This window comes from Hyla sarda, chromosome 2 (genome assembly GCF_029499605.1).
Source record: "Hyla sarda isolate aHylSar1 chromosome 2, aHylSar1.hap1, whole genome shotgun sequence".
In the NCBI taxonomy this organism is placed as follows: Eukaryota; Metazoa; Chordata; class Amphibia; order Anura; family Hylidae; genus Hyla; species Hyla sarda.
Window position 1 is genome coordinate 426,425,044 of NC_079190.1, and position 24,716 is coordinate 426,449,759.

The following is a 24,716-nucleotide window of genomic DNA, read 5'->3' on the forward strand; positions in this document are numbered from 1 at the left end:
AAGCACACAACCAAATAAAAAGCATAACTGCTGAACAGAGCTACAGATCTGGTAGGGGTAAGCATCATTTTAATCAGTGTCACCCGCACTACAAATTTTTATCAACCGGTTGTGTGATTGACACTGATGACAGTTTTCCTTTAAGATCCACACTGATCCTTTTTAATTTTTACTCCATTTTTCATGATTTCCATTCATTTTACTAGAAACCATACCCAACCTGTTTTCCACCACATTAGGCTGGCCACACACTTTAAATAGTGTAGCTATTGGTTGAGCACTAGTAAGGGTATGTTCACACTATGGACATTCAGGGATTTCCTTGCTGAATTTCCAAAGTGGGATTTGAATCGATCACAATGAAATTGACACTTATGTCTGTGGCAGTTTGCATAGGAGAAATGCCATTGGAAAAGGAACTCCTTGAAAGTTCTACAGAGCTTTCGATACGTGAACTAAGCAGCAGAATCTGCAGACGGAAATTCAGTACTGTGCGCAAGACCTAAGATTGCTTCTTCACTTATTTCTTTAGTTTATATTCAATGCATTTAGAAAGTCTTTAGACCCTTTCACTTTTATTTACATTTTGTTAAGTTACGGCCTAGTGCTAAAATCTAAAATCAAACAAACCCAACAAACACTAACACCAACCACAACCACCATCAACCCCCCCCCCCCACTCACTCATTCTGCACTCCATATCCAATAAAGACAAAGTGCAAAAAAAGGAAAAACTACAATTGGACATGGACATAAGTATTTAGACCCTTTGCTATGACACTTGAAATTTAGCTCTGGCTCCTCCCATTTCTCTTGATCATCTCAGATTTTTCTACACCTTGATTGGAGTCACCTGTGGTAAATTCAGATGATTGGACATGATTTGGAAAGAGAGCCCTGTCTATATAAAAGGTCTCACAGTTGACAATACATATCAGGGCAAAAGGCATGAGGAGAAAATAACTGCCTGTAGAGCTCAGAAACAGGCTTGTGTGGAGACCCAAAAACATTTTTTTTTGATGCACTAAAAAGAGCTCAGTGGCCTCCATAAATAAATAAGTGGAAAAAGTTGGAACAACCAGGACTCTTCTTATAGTGGGACATCCTGCCAAATTAGGTAATCAGGGGAGAAAGGTCTTTGTAAGAAAGGTGACCAAGAACCCAACAGTCACTCTGACTAGACTCAAAAAGATCCTTTATGCAGATGGGAGAAACTTCCAGAAGGTCAACCATCACCGCAGAACACCATAATCTTGGATTTATGGCAAAGTGGCCAGAAAGAAGCCTTTTCAGAGTAAAAGACACACCAAAGCCACCTGAAGGTTTAAGAAACGAAAAAAACAAAAACACCTAAAACCCGTTTTTCAGACTGTGAGAAACCAGATTCTCAGGTCTGATTAAATCAAAATTTAGCTTTCTAGCCTTAATTTGAAAAGAGTCATGCCTGGAGGAAACCGGGGACTGCTCTTTACCTGCCCAATACCATCCCTACAGTGAAGCATGGTGGTGGCAGCATCATGCTGTGGGGGTATTTTTTAGCAGCTGGTTCAGGGAGACTGGTCACGCTTGATGGAAAGCTGAATGGAGCAAAGTACAGAGATATTCTTAATGAAAACCTGATCCAAAGCACTCTGGACCTCAGGGCCAAAGTTTCACCCTCCAACAACACAATGACCCTAAGCACACAGCCAAGACACCACATGAGCGACTAAGGGAAAACTGTGTGAAGGTTGTGGGGCCCAGTCAGAGCCCTGATGTGAACCCAACTGAACATCTCTGGAGACCTGAAATGGCTTTCCCATCCAACCTGACAAGGCTTGAGAGGACCCAAATCCAGGTGTACATTCATTGTGACATCATACCCAAGAGGACTGGAGGCTGCAATCACTACTAAAAAGGTGATTCAACTAAGTAAAGGGTCTAAATACTTATGTCAATGCTAATTGAAAAGGAAAAACTAAAATATTGCAAAGATTTCTAACATGGATTTGTATTTTATTTTAACATAAGGCGGCAACATAAAATGTAAAATAAGTTAAAGGGGTCTAAAGACATTCCGACTGCATTGTACACAAAAAGCAACAAATATAAAACATACCAAACTTAAAAACTACACGTTAGACTTCTTAAGACAGCAAAAGAATGACATATGGACCAATGACATTAATGGCACAACAGCCTAAACACAGAACATGGGGTGCACACATGTGACCGTCATCCTATTCTAATGAGACCCCCCCTATTTGAGATAATGGGGTGTTCTTCTGATCAGGCCTATTGCAATTATACATACATCCCATACATATGTTAAGTAGAATGCTCACATTGATCTTCACTCCTTGGACCCTTTAAAGGGGTACTCCGGCGCTAAGACATCTTATCCCCTATCCATAGGATCGGGGATAAGATGCCTGATTGCGGGGGTCCCGCCGCTGGGGACCCCCCGTGATCTTCCACGCTGCACCCAGTTAGAATCAGCCCCTGGAGCATGCTTGCTCCTGGTCCGATTACTGGTGATCACAGGGACGGAGAATAGTGATGTCACGTCTCCGCCCCCTCAATGCAAGCCTATGGAGGGGGCGGGTCACGCCCCCTCCATAGGCTTGCATTGAGGGGGCGGAGCGTGACGTCACTATGCTCCGTCCCCATGATTGCCAGTAATCAGACCCGGAGCAAGCTCGCTCCGGGGGCTGATTCTAATGGGGTGCGGCGTGGAAGATCACGGGGGTCCCCAGCGGCGGGACCCTCGCGATCAGGCATCTTATCCCCTATCCTTTGGATAGGGGATAAGATGTCTTAGCGCCGGAGTACCCCTTTAAAAAGGGACAAATTTTATTTGCTGCAGAAGATAAATGTTAAAAATAAACTACACATTGAATTGACACTACTTTGAATACATCATCTATTATTCTTACATATATTTTTTATATGTTTTAATGCAACTTACACATTCATGTCATTGATTCCTAATTTTCCTTGAAAGTGCTTTCCAACATCACATCCAAACCACACTGCCTATTATAAAAAAAAAAAAAAAAAAGGAAGAGAATAAAAGTAGCAAAACAGAGACAATACACAAATACTTACACAGCTGTATAACATTATGGAAGATGTAATGTAAAAGATCTATAGATGTCGTCACTTGGCAGGTTTAATAATGGAAACATTTACAAAGACTGTTCCTAAGTCATATAGATTGTGGAAATGCTCAGGTAGATACCCAGGTGATGAATGACTTATCTGCTCATGTACTGCATAAGCTTTGTATGTTTTTTTGTATTATTCTTAGTACCTCCATGAACATCTTCCTTTAGATGTTTTATGAAATACGTGCACTAGACCCAATCTTTATTTTTTCAAATACCGTATAAGACGACTTTGCGTATAAGACGACCCCCAACTTTTACAGTTAAAATATAGAGTTTGGGATATACTCGCCATATAAGACTACCCCTCCTACCGCGATGTACGGTACCTTGTAGTTCCCCCCACATTAAGTTGCCAGCTCCCCCACATTTGATCAGCAGCTACCCCCCCCACATTTGGTCAGCAGCTCCCCCCCCCCCCACATTTGGTCAGCAGCTCCCCCCCCACATTTGGTCAACAGCTCCCCCCCCAACATTTGGTCAACAGTTCCCCCCCACATTAGATTGGCAGCTCCCCCTAACAGACATACAGCTTCCAGCCCTATACAGTGTATGGCTGCAGGCTGTATGTCTGTACTGGTCTGCCCCCACAGTGTTCCGATCACCGCTCCTCCGGCCCGGGTCACCATCTACTGCTATGGCCTATGGACCATAGCAGTAGGTGCCGGGATCGGGGAGCAGTGACCGGATCATGTAAGATAGCACAGCCGGTCACTCACCAGGCCCCACGGCGCGCGTCCTTCTGCGGTCCTACTGGTCCTGCGCTCCTCTGCCTCTATGGTTGTAGGCACAACCATAGAGACGGAGGACCGGACCGAAGGAGGACGCGCGCCGACCGGGGAATGTTAAGTGACCGGCGGACATCCTTATGTCCCGAAAAGATTTTTCGGGGACACGGGGATGTCTGGCATAGGAATACCTATGATTATCTGCCCGGGCCGGCTCCCGTGTGTGGCTGCAGGTGGGGGCCGGCCAGAGCAGGTAAAAAAATAATACTGTATACTAAAAACCAGATGGCCCTCCAGCTGTTGTAAAACTACAACTCCCAGCATGCCCGGACAGCCTTTGCCGTGCTGGGAGTTTTAGTTTCACAACAGCTGGAGGCACCCTGGTTTTTAGTATACAGTATTAGTTTTTACATGCTCTGGCCGGCCCCCACCTGCAGCCACACACGGGAGCCGGCCCGGGCAGATAATCAGAAGTTTTCTATCCCGGACCTCAATACCCGGCGTATAAGATGACCCCCAACTTTTCAGAAGAAAATTTTGGGTTAAAAAGTCGTCTTATACGCCGGGATATACGGTAACTCCTTTCTAAAACAGTGAAACATAATCACCTATTTAGGAATACCAAGCACAAGCTACTGTACTCACCTCTCCATCCTTAATGGAGGCAGCTGCCAGCTTTTTTAACACGTCAATAGATTGGTTATTATACAGAGTTTTTCTGCCTTCTGCCATATTCCCAAGAAATTGTACAGTATAGAGTTTTTCAAATGGGTTTTGTGGTCGAGGATCATTCACAAGGCAGATCTGCAATGAGAAAGAAACATAAATGTGTCACTAAATAAGAACCATTCGGCCCATTTAGTCTGATCTATATGCTGAATAATATGAATAGTCCCTGGCCCTATCTTATATGGAGGATAGCCTTATGCTTATCCCATGCATGCTTAAACTCCTTCACTGTATTTGCAGTGACCACTCCTGCAGGAAGGCTATTCCATGCATCCATTACTGCCTCATACATCTGCAGAAACCTTTGCCTCTCACATGTCATCTTGTGGTAGTTTTTCTTCTTTTTGAACATATATATTCTCCTCCTTTACCGTGTTGATTCCCTTTATGTATATAGAAGTTTCTATCATATCCCTGTCTCATCTTTCTTTCAAGCTATACATGCTAAAGTCGTTTAAAGGGGTACTCCAGTGGAAAAAAAAAAATTCCATATCAACCGACTCCAGAAAGTTAAAGGGGTACTCCGGTGGAATTATTACTATAATTTTTTTATTTTATTTTTTTAAATCAACTGGTGCCAGAAAGTTAAAACAGATTTTTAAATTACTTCCCAGTACTTCTTTTTGGAACACAGAGCTCTTTGCTGACATCACGAGCACAGTGCTCTCTGCTGACATCTCTGTCCATTTTAGGCACTGTCCAGGGCAGCATATGTTTTCTATAGGGATTTTCTTCTACTCTGGACAGATCTTTAAATGGACCAAGATGTCAGCAGAGAGCACTGTGGTCATGATGTCAGCAGAGAGCACTGTGTTCCAAAAAGAAAAGAATTTCCTCTGAAGTATTCAACAGCTAATAAGTACTGGAAGGATTAAGATTTTTTAATAGAAGTAATTTACAAATCTTTAACTTTCTGGCACCAGTTGGAAAAAAATAAAATAAAATAAAAATTAAAACTTTTCCACTGGAGTACCCCTTTAAACAGATTTGTAAATTACTTTTAATAAAAAAAAAATCTTAATCCTTCCGGTACATTTCAGCTGCCGTATACTACAGAGAAAGTGGTGTCTTTTTTTTTCTGTCTGACAACAGTGCTCTCTGCTGACACCTCTCTGTCTGTGTCAGGAACTTTGAGGAGCAGGAGAGTTTTGTCGTGGGGCTTTTTTCCTATTCTGCACAGTTCCCGACACAGTTAGAGGTGGCAGCAGAAAAAAATAACTCAACATCCTGTGTAGTATACAGCAGCTGATAAGTACTGGAAGGATTAAGTTTTTTTTTTTTATAGAAGGAATTAAGAAATCTGTTTACCTTTCTGCCACCAGTTGAAATGAAAAAAAAAAAAATAGTTTTTTTCCACCGGAGTACCCCTTTAACCTTTTCTGGTAAGTTTTATCCTGCAATCCATGTACTAGTTTAGTAGCTGTTCTCTGAACTCTCTCCATTGTATCTTTATCCTTCAGAAGATACAGTCTCCAGTACTGCGCACAATACTCCAGGTGAGGTCTCACCAGTACCATTAATTACCTACCTACCTCCAGATTACTGATAACTAGCCCCATCTCTTGTTAATCCCCTTAATACTGTACATTAAAAACCTGAATCTATTCATTTTAGGGACATCTGGAAGGGGACAAATACTTCTTCACAACAGTATTTAAAACATTTTATACATCCAATATGCACATAATATAGGAAGTTTTACTACTTTGTTCTAAAACACCTTGTTAAACACTTGCTTGCTGCCACTTTTTATTCAATATATTATGTTCCAGTCAAGTGGAATTTAATGAAATGTGTCTCGTATTTCGTGACAAACCAGTATTCCCAATATGCAGGCCTGAGTGATGGCTCTGAAAGATACGCTGGCGAACAAACAACACAATGGGAAGTGGATGGGTGGGGGGGGCTGTTTTCATAATCTCAGAGCCAGGAAGAACTGATAAAAACAAAGCATGTGCTGAATGCTTCCTAGCCAGTTCTCTGCTTGCTCCAGCTATTGTATTTTTCAGGGTACAACACATTAGCAATTTCTAAAAGCAAAGATGCTGTAAAATAACTATAGTACAATTACTAAGAATACTAACTTACTCCAGCTGTTTATTATGGGACTATTTTTAGCTTGTTGTTTGTGTTTCTGATTAAAGGAAGGGGTACTCTGGCGCTAAGACATCTTATCCCCTATCCAAAGGAAAGGGGATAAGATGCTTGATCGCGAGGGTCCCGCCGCTGGGGACCCCCGTGATCTTGGACGCAGCACCCCGGTTAAAATCAGTCCCTGGAGCATGTTTGCTCCAGGTCTGATTACTGGCGATCACGGAGGCCGGAGCATTGTGACATCACAGGCCCGCCCCCTCAATGCAAGCCTATGGGAGGGGGCGTGACAGCTGTCACGCCCCCTCCCATAGGCTTGCATTGAGGGGGCGGAGCGTGACATTACAATGCTCCAGCCCCCGTGATCGCCAGTAATCAGACCCAGAGCAAACATGCACCAGGGACTGATTGTAACCGGGGTGCTGCGTGCAAGATCACGGGGGTCCCCAGCGGCGGGCCTCCCGCGATCAGGCATCTTATCCCCTATCCTTTGGATAGGGGATAAGATGTATTCGCACCGGAGTACCCCTTTAAAGTGAAGTCACATATGAAGTGATCTCCAATGACTACAAGCAGGAAACCCAGACTAACCTGATGATAATAAGTGTTAATAATATTTTAAAAAAATACTTGACATGTCTAAGGTTTTGATCGGTCAGGGTCTCAGTACAGAGACCTCCACTGATCTCTAGATAGACCTGGGAGAAGTGTGCTTTACTGGCTTGGAGTGAAGAGTGCTGTTGTGCACTTCTCCTGATCTCAGCACTGAAACCCCAACCTATCAGGTCCCAAAGCCATTAGACATTTATGGCATATCTAGATAATATGCCATAAGTGTTTATTATGTGACTACCCCTATAAATCATCTTCTACTTCCATTCTCTTCCAGATTGCATCTAGAGATCCATGTATTCTTCTAATATACAGGGTGGGCCATTTATGTGGATACACCTTAATAAAATGGGAATGGTTGGTGTGACCATGGTGGCCATTTTGAAGTCGGACATTTTGAATGCAACTTTTGTTTTTTTTCAATAGGAAGAGGGTCACGTGACACAAACTTATTAAGAATTTCACAAGAAAAACAATGATGTGCTTGGTTTTAATGTTACTTTATTCTTTCATGAGTTATTTACAAGTTTCTGACCACTTATAAAATGCGTTCAATGTGCTGCCCATTGTGTTGGATTGTCAATGCAACCCTCTTCTCCCACTGATCGTAACACCGCAGGAGAAATGCTAGCACCGGCTTCCAGTATCCGTAGTTTCAGGTGCTGCAGAATGGGCAAAACAAAAATTGGAACAGGACCCTCAGTTTACGCAGAAGATTTTGTTCAGTGATGAGGCAAACTTTTATGTGAATGGTGAAGTTAAACAAACCCACCGCTATTGGTCTGACACTAACCTACATTGGATAGATACCTCCAAGACTGTTGGAACACAAAAATGTATGGTATCGTATATGGGGTACAAAGATAGTGGGTCATTCTTAATCAATGGGCCACTGGATATGCGAAATTGCTACATGATGATGTGTTTCCCTCTTTATGCACTGAAGCTGGCACGTTCCCTGAGTTTTTCCAGCAAGATGGCGAACCACCCCATTATGGGTGTCAGGTCCGAGCATTCCTAGATGAACAGTTTCCTGGAAAGTGGATTAGTCATCATGGGCCAATTGAATGGCCCCCAAGGTCTCCCGATCTGACCCCCTTAGACTTTTACCTTTGGGGTCATCTGAAGGCAATTGTCTATGCTGTGAAGATACGAGATGTGCAGCACCTGAAACTACAGATACTGGAAGCCTGTGCTAGCATTTCTCCTGCGGTGTTGCTATCAGTGTGTGAAGAGTGGGAGAAGAGGGTTGCATTGACAATCCAGCACAATGGGCAGCACATTGAACACATTTTATAAGTGGTCAGAAACTTGTAAATAACTTATGAAAGAATAAAGTTACGTTAAAACCAAGCACATCATTTTATTTCCTGTGAAATCCCCAATAAGTTTGATGTGTCACTTGACCCTCTTCCTATTGAAAAAACAAAAGTTGGATTCAAAATGGCCGACTTCAAAATGGCCACCATGGTCACCAATCTTGAAAAGTTTCCCCCCCTCACATATTCTAATGTGCCACAAACAGGAAGTTATCACCAACCATTCCCATTTTATTAAGGTGTATCCATATAAATGGCCCACCCTGTACACCTCAACAAACCACTCAGAAAAGCCACAAACAGTCCTATAGTTTATTTTAAAAACAGGACAGCCATTTTTACTAGGGATCGACCGATATCGATTTTTTAGAGCCGATACCGATAATCTGTGGAGGTTAAGGCCGATATTCCGGTATAAGTTATCGGCTATTTATCCCCCACCCCTCCTGGCGACGCAGCTGCTGATCATTGATTTAAAGCGGACGCTTTAAATCAATGAACTGCAGCGGCTTTTGCGGTGCCAGAGACCACCGCCGCCCACTTCTCTCCCCCTGCCTGTCCTGGGGTCCTCCTGAGTCTTACCACCGCCGCTGCCCCCCTCCGTACCTATCCTCTGCCCAGAGACCGCCGCCGCCCGCTTCTCCCCCCCTGCCGGTCCTTAGTCCAACCACCACCACTGCCCCATTGCCTCCCCCATCCCCAGTTTTATAATTACCCGTTTCCAGGGCCCGCGCTACTTCTGGCTCTGGCGGTGTCCTGAGCTGTAACTGTGCGCACTGACGGTGACGTCGCGTTGAGGACGTCACTCATCATTGAGCAGCGCAGCGTAATACAGGATGCAACAGGAGCCAGAAGTAGCGTGGGCCCCGGGAACAGGTAATTATAAAACCGGGGATGGGGGAGGCAATGGGGCAGCGGCGGAGGCGGTCTCTGGCCGGTGCAGTGCGGTGGGGTTGGGGTGCGGTGGTGCATTATCGGCAAGGTAATTGCAGATACCGATAACCTCCAAAATCGTGAATATCGGCCGATAATATCGGCCAAACAGATAATCGGTCGATCCCTAATTTTTACCCTACAATTACATTTTACTTATATGACCGATAGAAGCTCACCTTGTCTTCTACGTTATAAAGTGGTTTTACATGCTCCGTATAAAATTCCTGGGGAGTTACAGGTCCAATCTTGTGATAAGTCTTCTCCTTGTCTCTAAATTCCCAGGTGAAAGTTTCTGGCGGGCTGCCCAGACATATACTAACCACTCGGTAAACCTGAACAAAGAAAGAAGAAAATCAAAATACTATAACAATCGTTAAAGTGTACCTGTCGCTTAAACAAAAAAAAAAAACTTTTGCTATGTCCTAGGGTCATGTCAAAATTTTTGATCGGTAGAGGACTTAGTGTTTAGACCCCAACCAATTGTTAGAACAAGCAGAGAGAAAAGTGCAGATGACCGAGACAATCCCATACACTTACAATGTAAGGGTGCGTTCACACAATGAAATTCCTGCAGAATTCCCTGGGTGTAATTCCGCAAGGGTAATTCCGCGGTGATAACTTATCAGTGTTAACGGGTCTCCATGAGACCGGTTCACACCGTGGAATTTCAGCAGCGTACCACTCTGCCACTGAAATTGTCTGCGCAAAGAAAGAACATGTTCATTCTTTGCACGGATTCCGCGAGCACTGCACAGCAGTCAGTCAATTGTGACGGCTCAGTGCCCCGCGGCCCTAGCGCAGAAGTATTTTCGGCGGTGGCTTGATGGAATCTCCGCCTCTGGAAGTCCGTGAGCGGAGATTCATCAGTGTGAACCCACCTTCAATTTGTCTTCCTTACCGCGCTCTTCTCTCAGCTAGTTCACCGACTGATCAAACCGTTTGACAAATTAAAAAGTTTTTAAAGTGACAGTGCCCATTTAAAATAGCTCAAGTATGACAATATCTTCGCAGCATTATGAAAACAGGTCAGAATCTAGGTACATTATTCATTATAAAAGGGACAATACTAGTATTCATGAAGATTATTAGTTTGCATACAAAAGCAACCTGCAGTAGGTGCTAAGAAATTCAGACAAGGTGACACTGGCAGCATAAAGAGTCAGAGGACAAGGTAATATTGTAGTTGACCCATCACTCAAAAGTGCATAATCCCTAGGAGTTCCTATTGCCCGACACACACAGTTCCGGGTACCGGGCAGGTGAATTTTTCCAGCCCTTAGCCCTGCTTCGGGCAAGCAGAGCCGAACCTGACAAGTGTGGTGACACTCAGCAGTCTGTAAGGAGCGGCTCCAGACTTGTGCCCGCTCCATAATCTGCAGCCTCCATCTGATTTCAGTAGCCGGGCCAACGCTAATAGCCAGCATGCGGTGATTGCCGTGGCTAGCTATTAACCCTTTAGATCGCCGCTGTCAAAGCTGACAGCGGCATCTAAAAGGGACATGTGAATGCTCCCTAGTGTGCTAGTGGGGTGGATCGCCCTTCCCGATCCACTATAGAGGTAGCTGGAGGGCTTACCTCTGTTCCCCGGTGTCTGTGGCTCTGTCATTGATAGAGCCCGGCTAGACTAGGCTCTATCAATGGATTGCAGAGCACACAGATCAATGGAGTTCAATAGAACGCTATTGATCTGTATGAGGAATCTAATGATTCCGCCTAAAAGTCTAATAAAAAGTGTAAAAATAAAAATAAAGTTTTATTAAAAGTTTAAAAGATGTTAAACGTTCAAATCACCCCCTTTTCCTCTATAAAAACATGTAAACATAATAAAAATAAACATATAGTATCATTGCGTGCGTAATTGAACAAATTAAAATATAACATTATGTATCCCATATAGTAAATTACGTAAATTTAAAAAATGTACCAAACCACAGAATTGAAACTTTTATAATATCCCAGAAAAAAAAAAAATATGAACCCTCATACAGCCTGGTATGCGGAAAAAAAAAAAAAAAAAAAAAAAAACCTACAGGGGTAAAAAAATGGCAATTAAAAAAAAATTTGAAAAAGTCCTGGATTTTTTTTTATTAATAAAACATGATGGAAACTATACAAATCTGGTATTGCTGTAATCAGGCAACCTAAAGTATCAAAACAACAACATGTAAGCTCAACCACAAGGTAAATGGTGTAGAAAAGAAAACCACCAAATCTGCAAAATTATCTTTTACTATTTCAATTTCACTTCACCGAATATATATATTTTTTGGTTCGGAGAATATGTTATTGAAAAATTAAAAAGGTATCATTATAGTAGGTAGTTATGGCTATTATAGGGCGAGGAGGAAAAAATGAGAGCGTAAAAGTGAAAATTGGTCCGGACAAGTGGATTGTCATGCGGGACAAGTAGATTTTGCTCTGTTTTAGTCCCGTGGACAACTATTTTTTTATTTTTATTTTTTTTAAATAAAATTTCCACACCCCTGCACATGTCATTTATAATACTGGTGTTTTCTTATGTGGCAGAGGTGTCTTCAGGGGGCCCTCTTGGGCAGCAATGCAACCGCTTCCTCTGCACCCCCTATAGTTATGCCACCGTATAGATTAGATATACAGTGCACACTACAGGGATACACAAATGCATAACAGAAGTAGATTAAAAAAAATTAATAAATACAGGACACTCACAGACTAGTTTGCCTCCAAAAGGTTGCAAAATGACAACTCCCAGCATGCCCTGACAGCTAAAGCGCTGAAGTAGAGCTGTCACATGATCTGGGTCTCCAACGTCATGCATACTGATGAATAAAACGTTGCAAACAGAACCCAGGGGATGCCCTAAGCATTGCACCAAGTCTCCAAAATCGCTTCCATTGCACTTAAGAGAATTTGCATAGTACAAAATTGCCCTTTATCTCGGGAACAGCTGAATGGATTTGGGTAAGGAATACAGGATCACCCCACACTAACCATCTGCATATTCAGGTTAGTGCAGGTAATCCAGCTGTCCGTTTTCCTTTAACCTAAGGGGTTAAACAAATTCAATAAATAGATAAAGACTGGAGTGATTTTTCCATATCAACCAATCCCAGCTCAGCTTTCATATCCTAATGAGCTCTGGTAAAATAAACCTGAGGTTGGATTGGTTGCTATGGGCAAAACAAGACTGTTCACAGTTGTCTTCCTTGTGACTCCTGATCCCATAGACAGAGCGTCTATCAGGTCTTGTGTACATGAGTAACTCCATGCTCCACACATGATGTAATGATCTGTTAGCCTAGATCTGGGTGTGAAGGCCCCTAATGGGCATAGTAGAGACCCAGAAGGAGGAAATGAGAGCACTAGAATGCCTGTAAACAGGATGCTGAGGGACAGAGATTACAGCACATAAATATTGGGTTAACAATGGCATAAAGCTGGCTATGACACCATGGAAGTATAAACTTCACTACAAGACGGCTCCATAAATCACTGGTATCAGCAAGAACTCAGCATTTTGGCAACTCGAGAGAAATATGGGGTTGAGCATTAGATATATAAACAGAAAAAGTAAAAAAGGAAATGCCCAATTTGATTCAATTCATTTAGCAAGTATGCCTCCTGACAGATAATATTTTGGATTTTATTCTATGTATCAAGCTGCGGCTCCAGCTTCCGTGACACATGTTCACAGCCAGTTTCTGCCAATATACATTATACAGTAGTAGAAACGGGTAAAACCTAAATAGTAGATAGATATTAAAAAGAGTAATAGCAGATATCCCAATATACCTATCCACCTCATTCATCAACATGGCACCCTAATAAGAGACATGGCAGAGAGGATAAACAAATCCCTGTGATTCTCACCACGCTGAGAAAACATGGTCCGTCTGTGATAAGGAGGAGGATGCTGGAAAGTGATCTATACACCATTACAGAGAAAGGAGACACTAAGGCCACATTCAAGCGGCGGAAATTCTGCAAGGATATTCACATAGCAGAATTTCTGCAGGGGAGTTCCGTTGTGGAAATCCCGCATTCCGCCGTCTGGAAAAATAGAAGTCGGGTCTTATATTTTTCTGGACTTCGGCTGCAGAATCCCATTAAAGTCAATGAGGCTTGATGTCTGCCAAATTGGTAAGGAATTCACACGGAATCTGCACGAACTTGACAGTCTTTAAAGTCTATCTTTTACTGAGCTGCGGGAGTTTACGCACAGATTATAAACTTCAGAATTCTGCACAGAACCAATGCAGATTTGTAGATTTTCTGCCTAGTCAAAAAGGATAGAGAAGACAACAGGAGGTCAGGATCCCCTCCCCTGTGAAATGACCCCACAGAGCAAGCCGAGAAACCTTTCCATTCATGTGAATGGGACAGCTCCTGATTATTGTTGTCCATGGGGCTTACTATAAAGCATCTGTAAAGGCTGTTAAAAAAAAAAAAAAAAAAAAACAGCTAAAAAGGCAAGATGGCTGCCCACATAAATAAAATTAATAAATGAAATTAGAAAAAATAACATGTTTCAGTATCTGGGTCTGATCAGTAACAAAAATCTAGAAAAAACATTACCTTAAAAAAAAAAAAAAAAAAAAAAAAAAAAAAAAAAAAAGGTACCTGCTTTTCATGTTAAACTGTTCTGTGTGTACATGATGAGCAACATTATTTCTGGCCATTATATAACTTGTATATGTATTTTTTTTTTTGCAGTTTTCTGCTCAGCAGGCTTTATCTATAAATTCAGTTCTCCCAGAGCTGGCAGGTGGAGCCTAATATCTATGGTGTCCCCCATACACTGCGCACGCGCACACACACACACACGAGAAATCCTGCACTTCTGCAAACATTGACAAAATTGTTGGTATCCTTCTGTTAAAAAGTGTAAAATAGTTGGGAGGCTTCACACTAAAAAAGGTATAGTAACTGGGCCGAGGTACTGAGTTGCACAATACCCGTAGTGCCAAAAAAGCCAGTAATAAAAATAGTAGAATCAGACTTCAAGGCGCAGTTGAAGAGATGTAGCTGGTATCAAAATATATGCTTTATTTAGGTAAAATATGCAATAAAATATTTAAGATAAACCCAAGTCTCTGAGCAGGACCCCTACTACAGAGATTGTATATTGTATAGATAGTAAAAAGCAGTTCATGCATGGTATAGTTATTAAAGATAGTAATAACCAATTGTAATATTATAGTAAATATAAAGTTGCCACTAGCATTTAGAAAAATAGTTGCAGCGCTGGTAATAAAAACAGGATGATATATCCATAAAACCTTTAGTGTCAGATGGTAGAACAGTGAGTATAGTCAAATAAGTTCAGGAAATAACAGAATGCAGGTTGGCAGAGGTGCTGATGCTCACAGCGCACCCGGCCTGAATGCGAAGGTACCTGCCATCTTCTTATGAATAGCCCCGTCTGTTGTGGAGATATATGTTCTCCTGGAACATTGGTCCGGTGGGTAGATGGCTTGGAGCTGTGTCCGGCCCTTGATAAGTAAAGTCACGGCAGCGCGGATGTTGAATCGCGGGGATATGCGCAGCGCTCACAGCAGCCATGTCCTCGTGCAGTGGCAAATTCATTCTGAGCACTTATCTTGCTGAATAGTGATCCGCTTGGCAAGGGACTCCAGCACTTGTGAATGGAAAAGTATCTTGTCAGTGGTTGATGGTGGCAAATTAGACTACTAAAAGTCTGTGAACAATATCCAGATGCGTTTCGGGGAGAATCCCATCTTTCAATGGCCGAATAGGAATGCGAGTGGTCCTGGAAGTATGGTCTTATATAAAGTGCCATTTTAATTGGCATGTGGGCGTTAGAAACAAAAGGATAATATGGATCATGGATTCCTCAATGGGATTAGGAGTGGTATTAGTATCTAGTGACATATATAATTCCAGGACTGTGCATGACGTTACCCAATGCTATAATATAAAATATATGCAAGTTTAAAAATGTAATTACCAGCCAAGTCACTCAATTGTGCAGTAAATTAGTTTACCAGTAAAAGAGGGCATAAACCATATGTTGGAGAACAGGGTCCATTTGTGTATTGTGTGATCTTGTAAAGGAAAAAATGGAAAAAGCTTGTAAATGGTAAAGAAGCTATAGTGGTGTTGTAAATGGTATGACAGGAGTAAATCGTGAAATGAATGATACGGTACAATGAAAGTGAAAGTAAATGGAATAAAAATATATTTTTTTAAATGGAAGAATGATACGTTATATGATGCGTATTTCGTTATTTTTATTATATTTATTTATTTTTTTTTATTCTTCCATTTACTTTCACTTTCATTGTACCATATCATTCATTTCACGATTTACTCCTGTCATACCATTTACAACACCACTATGGTTTCTTTACCATTTACAAGCTTTTCCATATTTTCCTTTACAAGATCACACAATACACAACTCGAGCCTGTTCTCCAACATATGGTTTATGCCCTCTTTTACTGGCAAACTAATTTACTGCACAATTGAGTGACTTGGCTGGTAATTTCATTTTTAAACGTGCATATATTTTATATTATAGCATTGGGTAACGTCATGCACAGTCCTGGAATTATATATGTCACTAGATACTAATACCACTCCTAATCCCATTGAGGAATCAATGATCCATATTATCCTTTTGTTTCTAACGCCCACATGCCAATTAAAATGGCACCTTAAATAAGACCATACTTCCAGGACCACTCGCATTCCTATTCGGCCATTGAAAGATGGGATTCTCCCTGAAAAGCGTCTGGATATTGTTCACAGACTTTTAGTAGTCTAATTTGCCACCATCAACCACTGACAAGATACTTTTCCATTCACAAGTGCTGGAGTCCCTTGCCAAGCGGATCACTATTCAGCAAGATAAGTGCTCAGAATGAATTTGCCACTGCACGAGGACATGGCTGCTGTGAGCGCTGCGCATATCCCCGCTCCCACGATTCAACATCCTCGCTGCCGTGACTTTACTTATCAAGGGCCGGACACAGCTCCAAGCCATCTACCCACCGGACCAATGTTCCAGGAGAACAGATATCTCCACAACAGACGGGGCTATTCATAAGAAGATGGCAGCTACCTTCGCATTCAGGCCGGGTGCGCTGTGAGCATCAGCACCTCTGCCAACCTGCATTCTGTTATTTCCTGAACTTATTTGACTATACTCACTGTTCTACCATCTGACACTAAAGTTTTTATGGATATATCATCCTTTTTTTCTTTTTTTTACCAGCGCTGCAACTATTTTTCTGAATGCTAGTGGCAACTTTATATTTACTATAATATTACAATTGGTTATTACTATCTTCCATAACAATTCCATGCATGAACTGCTTTAACTTACTACCTAATATACCGTCTCTGTAGTAAGGGCCCTGCTCAGAGACTTGGGTTTATCTTAAAGGGGTACTCCGGTGTAAATTACTTCTATAAAAAAATCTTAATCCTTCAAGTACTTATTAGCTGCTGAATACTACAGAGGAATTTTTTTTCTTTTTGGAACACAGAGCTCTCTGCTGACATATCTGTCCATTTTAAGAACTGTCCAGAGTAGGAGAAAATCCCCATAGCAAAACATATGCTGCTCTGGACAATGTCAGCAGAGAGCACTGTGCTCGTGATTCAGCAGAGAGCTCTGTGTTCCAAAAAGAAAAGAATTTCCTATGTAGTATTCAGCAGCTAATAAGTACTGGGAGGATTAAGATGTTTTAATAGAAGTAATTTACAAATCTGTTTAACTTTCTGGCACCAGTTGATTTAAAAAAAAATAAAAAAATTTAAAAAAATTCCACCGGAGTACCCCTTTAAATATTTTATTGCTACCAGCTACATCTCTTCACATTTATTTCTCTTATGTATATACATACAGTATATACCTATCAATTGTCAACTGTGCCTTGAGGTCAGATTCTTTTATTTTTATTACATCCTTCTGTTAAAGACAGAAAACCCACAACGCTCCCTGAAATAACTTAAAACGGACACAAGGAAACATTAAAAAATAAATGCTGAAAATAAACTAATGAAAATCAGATGTTGCTTTTGAATTTTTGTTCAACAGAATAATTTTATTTTATTTATAAAAAATAAAAAATAAAAATAAAAAAATAATAATATTAAAACTGGCCTGGATTTCATTTTTTGTTGCACAAACTTTTTTGGCAGTCGCTGCAATCCAGCGATTTATGTAACTCTCAATGAGATTTCTGCACTTGTCTCCAGGTATCTTTGCCCACTCCTCATAAGATACTGCTCAGGCTGTCTCAGCTTGTCAGTTTCAAATTGTTTTAGGGAGCATTGAGATTTTTCTGTGGTTTAAAGGGGTACTCCCGTGCCCCAGCGATCTGAACATTTTGTTTAAAACGCTTTGAGCGGGTGGCTGTGACGTTACGGCCAAGCCCCTCGTGACATCCATTCATTTATATGGGAGGGGTCATAGACATGAATGGAGGGGGCATGGAGTCATGAGGGGCTTGGCCGTAACGACCACTACTGCCGGATTTGGGCATTTGTTTAGAATGCCGGGTGCTGCGGGAGATCGTAGGGGCCCCAGCGGCGGATAGGGGATAAGATGTCTAGCAGCGGAGTACCCCTTTAATGGAAGGGTACCAACTATTTTGGCCATGTCTGTAGTTCTTTATACACTGCACACACAGAGTAAAGGGGCCTACACTCCTCCTCTGTGTGTACAGTGTATAGAGACATAGAAGGGCAGGATCTCCTGTGTGTACAGTGTATACAGTGTATAGAGACATAGAAGGGCAGGATCTCCTCCTCTGTGTGTACAGTGTATAGAGACATAGAAGGGCAGGATCTCCTTCTCTGTGTGTACAGTGTATAGAGACATAGAAGGGCAGGATCTCCTCCTCTGTGTGTACAGTGTATAGAGATATAGAAGGGCAGGATCTCCTTCTCTGTGTGTACAGTGTATAGAGACATAGAAGGGCAGGATCTCCTCTGTGTACAGTGTATAGAGACATAGAAGGGCAGGATCTCCTCCTCTGTGTGTACAATGTATAGAGACATAGAAGGGCAGGATCTCCTGTGTCTGCCCAATGGGGGAAATTTATCAATGTTGGTGTAGGTAGAAGCGTTTTGTAGATTGTTTTGGTTGGTCTAAATTTGGTGCAATTGCACAAAATTTACCATACTTGTGCAAGGCACATGATAAATTTTGTGCAAAGTTCTAAACCTCCACACAGTTCTATTTGTACACCTGAGCTGCACCTCACAGGAAAAGTGGACACACGAATTTTGTTCTATTGCTTTGAGGCTCAGATTCCATTAAGATTTATTGTCCACCAGCAAAAACGCCAGAAACAGTCACAGCTTTTTCCTGCGTTTTGTCAGTTTTTCTTGCGTTTTTTGCTGGTGTGTGGAAACTTTGTGTGTGTGTCATTTTTGTACCCTGTGGCAATTTTTACACTGCCTTCAGGGTACCACTCCATGGGTCGGATGCTGAGTGACCGGCCCACAGAGTATAGGAGTGATGTATAGCATATACATATACAGGGTGCATAGCATCACTACCTACCACCGCCAGCTGTATAGTATACAGGGGTAAATAGTGTACCCATGTATTTTATACAGGAGCCCAGCAAGGAAAGAGTTAACCCACGGTGCTGCTGAGCAGTTCTGGGTCTGCACTATTATGTATATACCAGCTGTCTAAAGATTACTGAATATACAGGATACAGTAGGTACACGTCAACAATTGGAGGCTCCCTGTTTAGGAACACACTGCAGTATGGGCGCACTTCCCAGGGAGAGCACCAAAAATGTACTAACTTTTTTTTCCTTTTCTTTTAATTTCAAATACGTGAATGCGAAGGACTGATTCAGATTCGGTGGCTTGCGACGATGACCAGCATTTTTTTTTTTAAATTGGCAATAAAAGGGTTAGAGAGGGCTGTGGGGTAGTGTTTTTATAAATAATTTTTTTTTTCAATGTGTCAGGTTTATTTATAATTGAATTTTCAGGCCTATTAGCGGAAGCCATCTTGTAGACAGAATCCATTACTAAGCCGGGGCTTAGCATTAGCCCCAAAATCAGTTAGCGCTAACTCCCAATTATTACCCCGGCCAGATACCAACCAAGCAGCAAAAGCCTGAGTTTACTGATTCGCCTTTTAAACTAGCTAAAATAATAAATGAACTCCTAACACTTGCTGTTTATTAATAGCCAGAAAAACCACCCCCAATGATTATTGTTTAAGATCTAATTGAACACTGATCTGAACACACAAATGTGAACTTTGTCATCAATTTTCTTAGGATCAGAGCAGTGACCTACAAACCAGTGGAAAGACAAAGGCTTGCAGTTATCTCTACAAATATCCAGCTCAAACGGCTGTCCGGGCATGCTGGAAATTGTAGTTTTTCAACAGCTTGAGAAAATTAATTTGGAAAACACTACTGAAGTCATGCCAGCTGCTATACCGTCAGGACTGTAACAAAATAAAATCTACCCATAGAGGAAGGGTCCTGGTGAAAAGACGGCCTGTTGGTGCAGCGGCAGAAATCTTCATGTGTATAAGCCTTTAATAGATTTGTGTAGGTTTGCAAGGTTAGCACAGTATTACTGCTGGTCATTGCCTACTCGTGGGACTTAAAAAGGAGTACTCCGATCTCACCGCGGGGGTCCCGCCACTAGAGACCCCTGCAATCTTGTATTCGCCACCCACCTGTTTGAGCTGCACACCCCCAGCTCACAAACAGCCAGGTGGCAACCACGGGGCCGTAGTATCGTGACGTCACCCCCCCCCCCCCCCCACCGCTATGCAAGACTATGGGAGGGGAGACTTGCATAGCGGGGAGTGACGTCACGTGGGGGCGGAGGCGGAGTCGTGACGTCACAATGTCATGATACTCCGGCCCCGTGGACGCCACCCGGCTGTTTGTGAGCTGGCACCGCGGCGTGCAGCTCAAACACGTGGGTGGCACATACAAGATTGCGGGGGTCCCCAGAGGTGAGACATCTTATGCCCTATCCTTTGGATAGGGGATAAGATGTCTCAGGACTGGTGTACCCCTTTAACAATACTAAACCAGGAAGCAGCCCTCATTTCCCTCAATATATGTTGCTCTAAGATCAGCATTTACATGTTTTGTTTGGATGGAAATAAGTAAAATAGTTCCAGTTGAACCATTAAAAAAAGGACAAATGTACATATGTCTACACTGTATAGTTAACACACTGCTCTTCTTGTAACTAAAAAAATATATATATATATAAAAAAAAATCAATGTAAAAGTTTTCTACTTCTAAAGCCTTGGTTAAAGAAAAAAATACAAGATTAAAATGAGCTAAAGCTTTTTCCAGATCTTGTCTTTGATTTCAGCATAACCTTTTTTTTTTTTTTTTTTTTTTTATAAAATATCTTCTGCTTTACTGCCCTCTAGTGGTTGTAATTTAATCAAACATATTGGTTGAATATGTTCTACATCTAGTCCATTATAGCATATAGATTGCATGTAAATTCCAGGATATAACATAACATTTATATACCGAACAAGATGTTAGTAGAATTTAAAGGGGGACTCTGGTACATAGGGGATAAGCCCGGTTGCGATGGGTCCAACTGCTGGGACCCCCCCCCCCCCCCACGATCTCCTGCCCAGCACCCCGGCTCTCCTCATGCACGGAGCAGTGGTCTACAACCCCCTCTATGTATTCCTATGGGAGAGCCAGAGATACACAAATGCTGTATCTCCGGGGATAAGAACTTATGTACCGAAGTTCCCAGGGCAGGATTAACATAGCGGAGGATGGAGCTGCAGCTCCAGGCCCCTACATGAAAACAGGCCCAGTGGCACCCATAGGTGACTGCATAGGCTGCCCAGCGCCCACCCCGCTTTAGCCGCAAGCCCTTGATCACAGTGTCAATTGAAAAGAGGGGCGGCTGTGCGATCTCCGAAGCCAGCCCTCTTCTCTAATTTACGGTACTGGGTGAGGTCACCCGATCGACTCGTGCCCCACATTAGTATGTGTAGCTGGCTCCTCCACTGATGGAAAGAGCAGCCTTAGTGCCGCATTCATCTTCTGCGGCAGCCCGTGCCTGAAAAATGTTACTGTGGCTGAGCCTGAGGAGTCATTGGTGGTCATCAAGAGGTCTGACAGATCCAGAGTCTGCCCCAAAGAGGTACCACCCAGCATGAACTGACCCATTGAGTGCCATTTCTACCTATAATAGCTATAAGTTATAGGCAAATCTGTCTGATAGCTGAGTTATTAAAAGCAGATATGCCATTCATGAAAAAGCTAAGAAAATTGTCATCCGGCTTTTCCATGCTCCTGAATGCCATTTTTGCCTATAAAAGCATATCTGCCTATAACTTTGTATACTGAAGAAGCACACTAGAGTTTATGATTCCATACAAATATCAATTTTATTCCAATAAAAATCTATTAACACATTGTATAAAATATTACAGGCAGGAATTCCCATATAATGCGAAGCCAGAAAAAAGAGTAATTGTATGGATTATAATCTACGGTATGTGCAAGATAGGTACAATTTATAAAGTGCATGTCAACGATGGATTCTTTTTATCCTACCATTAATCTACTATTCACTCCTTTATAAATTACATAATGTTTATGAGCCTATAAAGGTCTCTGTAAGCTCACCTATAGTAATGGAGATAAGGCTATAGTGGACTGATAAACATATGCAACAATATTGTATTGTCCGACTTACAAAGTAATAAGTATCTTACCCATTATAGATCTGTGTCTGCTCTCCACCGCTACAGCTGTTTTGGCTCCTTCCTCAGGGGGCACACCGGTCATGATCTTGTAAAATTTTATAATCCTCCCAGTTCACTGCCCCCATCATGATAAATCACCCCCTGCCTTTATTTTTATTATTTGTCAGTTTTCTACCTGGGGCATTACCCAGCAGGCGTGACATCATCTGAAGCTATACAGGGGAGAACTTTGAACTCCTCTGAGCTGGGTGTGTCAGAGTGAGGTAGTGTGTGTGAGATGAGCTATGATTGGCTAAGGCTGCACACACCCCTCTCAGCATTTCCTGGGTAAATGTAAATGTGCTCTGGACAAGTAGGGAGACACCTAGTGGCAGCTTTTTTTTAAACACAAATAAAACATAGAAAACTTCATTTTTTTCTAAACAAAGTACATTAGAAAAAGTTTTTTTTTTTACCATAAGGAGTGCAATAGCAAAAATAAGTTTTAATGACAGTGCCTATTTAAAGCTTGTCCCAATCATTACTACTCTTTCAGTAAAAAAAAAAAAAAAAAAAAAAAAAAAAATCATGGCAATGTCAGAAAGAATTTGGAATACCCGATATGGTCTGAAAAAAAAAAAAAAAAAAAAAAAAAAAAAAATGGGCATGGTCTGTAATATCAAGGAAAAAAACAAAAACCCACAACTTATAAAAGTAAAAGCATGAGCCATAGTTGATCTGTGGTGGATCATGCAAAACATTCTTAGGGCACATTGACACGTATTTCTGCATATATAAAATGTCCCCTAAGTGTAAGAGTTCACTGCTGAAAATGTCCAGTATAAACATTACTCCTTACACACTTACCTCCTCTATCATAGTGTCCAAAGCTACGGAGATCTCTTCCTTAGTACAGCCACTGGATACCATGTTTCTTAACCTTAGACAATATTCCCTCATCTTCAAACAAAATAAATAAAATCACATTTCAAAAAATATAAGAAATTCTATTTTTATTTCAATGCCTACATACACATTCATTAACAACTAGGAGGAAACTGACAATTACCAGTTGTTAATGGAAACCTGTCAACAGATTTTACCATATATAAACGGGAGGATATGATGTTTGGAAGTGTCCCCCGCCAGCCCTGTAAGAAGTTCCCGGTGCAGGGAGCTATACTCGTCTAGTCCCACTGCTCTGGCTAGAATCACGCCCCCTCTGCACGATTGTCAGCCCTCGTCACTGCTCTGTTCCCTAAGCAGATGGGGCAGAGCGATGAGGCGGACCGTTGCTGGGCTGTCAATCACACTGAGGGGGCGTTATTACAGCACAAGAAGATGGGACTAGATGATTACAGCTCACCCGCCCAAGGGACTACTTACGGAGCCGGCAGGGGACACTTTCAAAACATCATATCCTGACCATCCGGGGATGGTTGCCAAACGTTATATATGGTAAAATCTGACTACAGGTTCTCATTAAACAGGACAATTAACGCAGAATATCTGCTTGGGGAATTCCACCTCAAATTAAAGCCCATAGACTTCTATGGGATTCTGCACTCCCATTCACACTTCGAATTTCCTCTTGCAGAATTCCGCTAATAGAAATTCAGAAGTGGGAATAGACCCTAAAACAGAATTATTATGCTGCAAAATTACTACATGGGGAATGGCAGTATATACTGAAACCAACAGCTGCCATTTCCGCTTTAAGAACATACAGTGTACAGAGAAACTCAGACTTTATTGTTATGGCACTAGAGTGAAGGAATTAACACCATGATATGTAAAATTAAAAAAAGAAAAAAAACCCTGACCAAAATGCTGAATGCACAAGTAGATTTTTATGCTTACCTTAAAATCTCTTTCTTGGAGGATCCATTGGGACACACACACAGACCGTGGGTATATGCTGCTGCCACTAGGAGGCTTGACACTAGGCAACAAAAGAAACTCTGCCCCTCCCAGTAGGATATACCCCGCCTACAGACTCTGATCTATCAGTTTAGTCCCAAAGCAGTAGGAGAGGACCGACAGGTAAAGAAAAACAGTAATTGTCTGAGAAAACAGCAGACAAAAATTTACCAAAATTAACGACACCAGAACAAATGGATAGGTGCTGTGTCCCCCAATGGATCCTCCGAGAAAGAGATTTTACAGGAAGCATAAAAATCTACTTTTCTTGTTCGGCTCCATTGGGGGACACAGAGTCCGTGTGACATACCAAAGTGGGGGGGAAAAAAACCTCAAGAAACTCAGGTGGAAGGCTGCAACACCTTGCGACCCAAACCAGTATCAGCGGTTGCAAAGGTATGCACCTGGTAAAATTTTGTAAATGTGTGCAAGGACGACCAGGTGGCCACCTTACAGATTTGCAAGGACGAAGCCCTATAGCGGAGAGCCCAGGAGGCCCCGAAGGAATGAGTGGAATGAGCTGAGACCCGGAAAGGAGGAGTCTTCCCCTTGCAGCAGTAAG

The 24,716-nt window shown here is 42.0% G+C and overlaps 1 protein-coding gene across 1 annotated transcript in view; it reads right to left on the reverse strand.

Annotated features, from left to right (window-relative positions):
* The window catches only part of BLMH (bleomycin hydrolase), a 65,052-nt gene that overhangs the window by 18,592 nt on the left and 21,744 nt on the right, over window positions 1–24,716 (reverse strand). The window contains exons 6-9 of the mRNA XM_056559007.1: window positions 23,102–23,194; window positions 9,738–9,893; window positions 4,520–4,678; window positions 2,948–3,015 (exon numbers count right to left, since the gene is read on the reverse strand). Coding sequence (XP_056414982.1) covers window positions 2,948–3,015; window positions 4,520–4,678; window positions 9,738–9,893; window positions 23,102–23,194 — 476 coding nt within the window. The remainder of the gene's footprint in view (window positions 1–2,947; window positions 3,016–4,519; window positions 4,679–9,737; window positions 9,894–23,101; window positions 23,195–24,716) is intronic.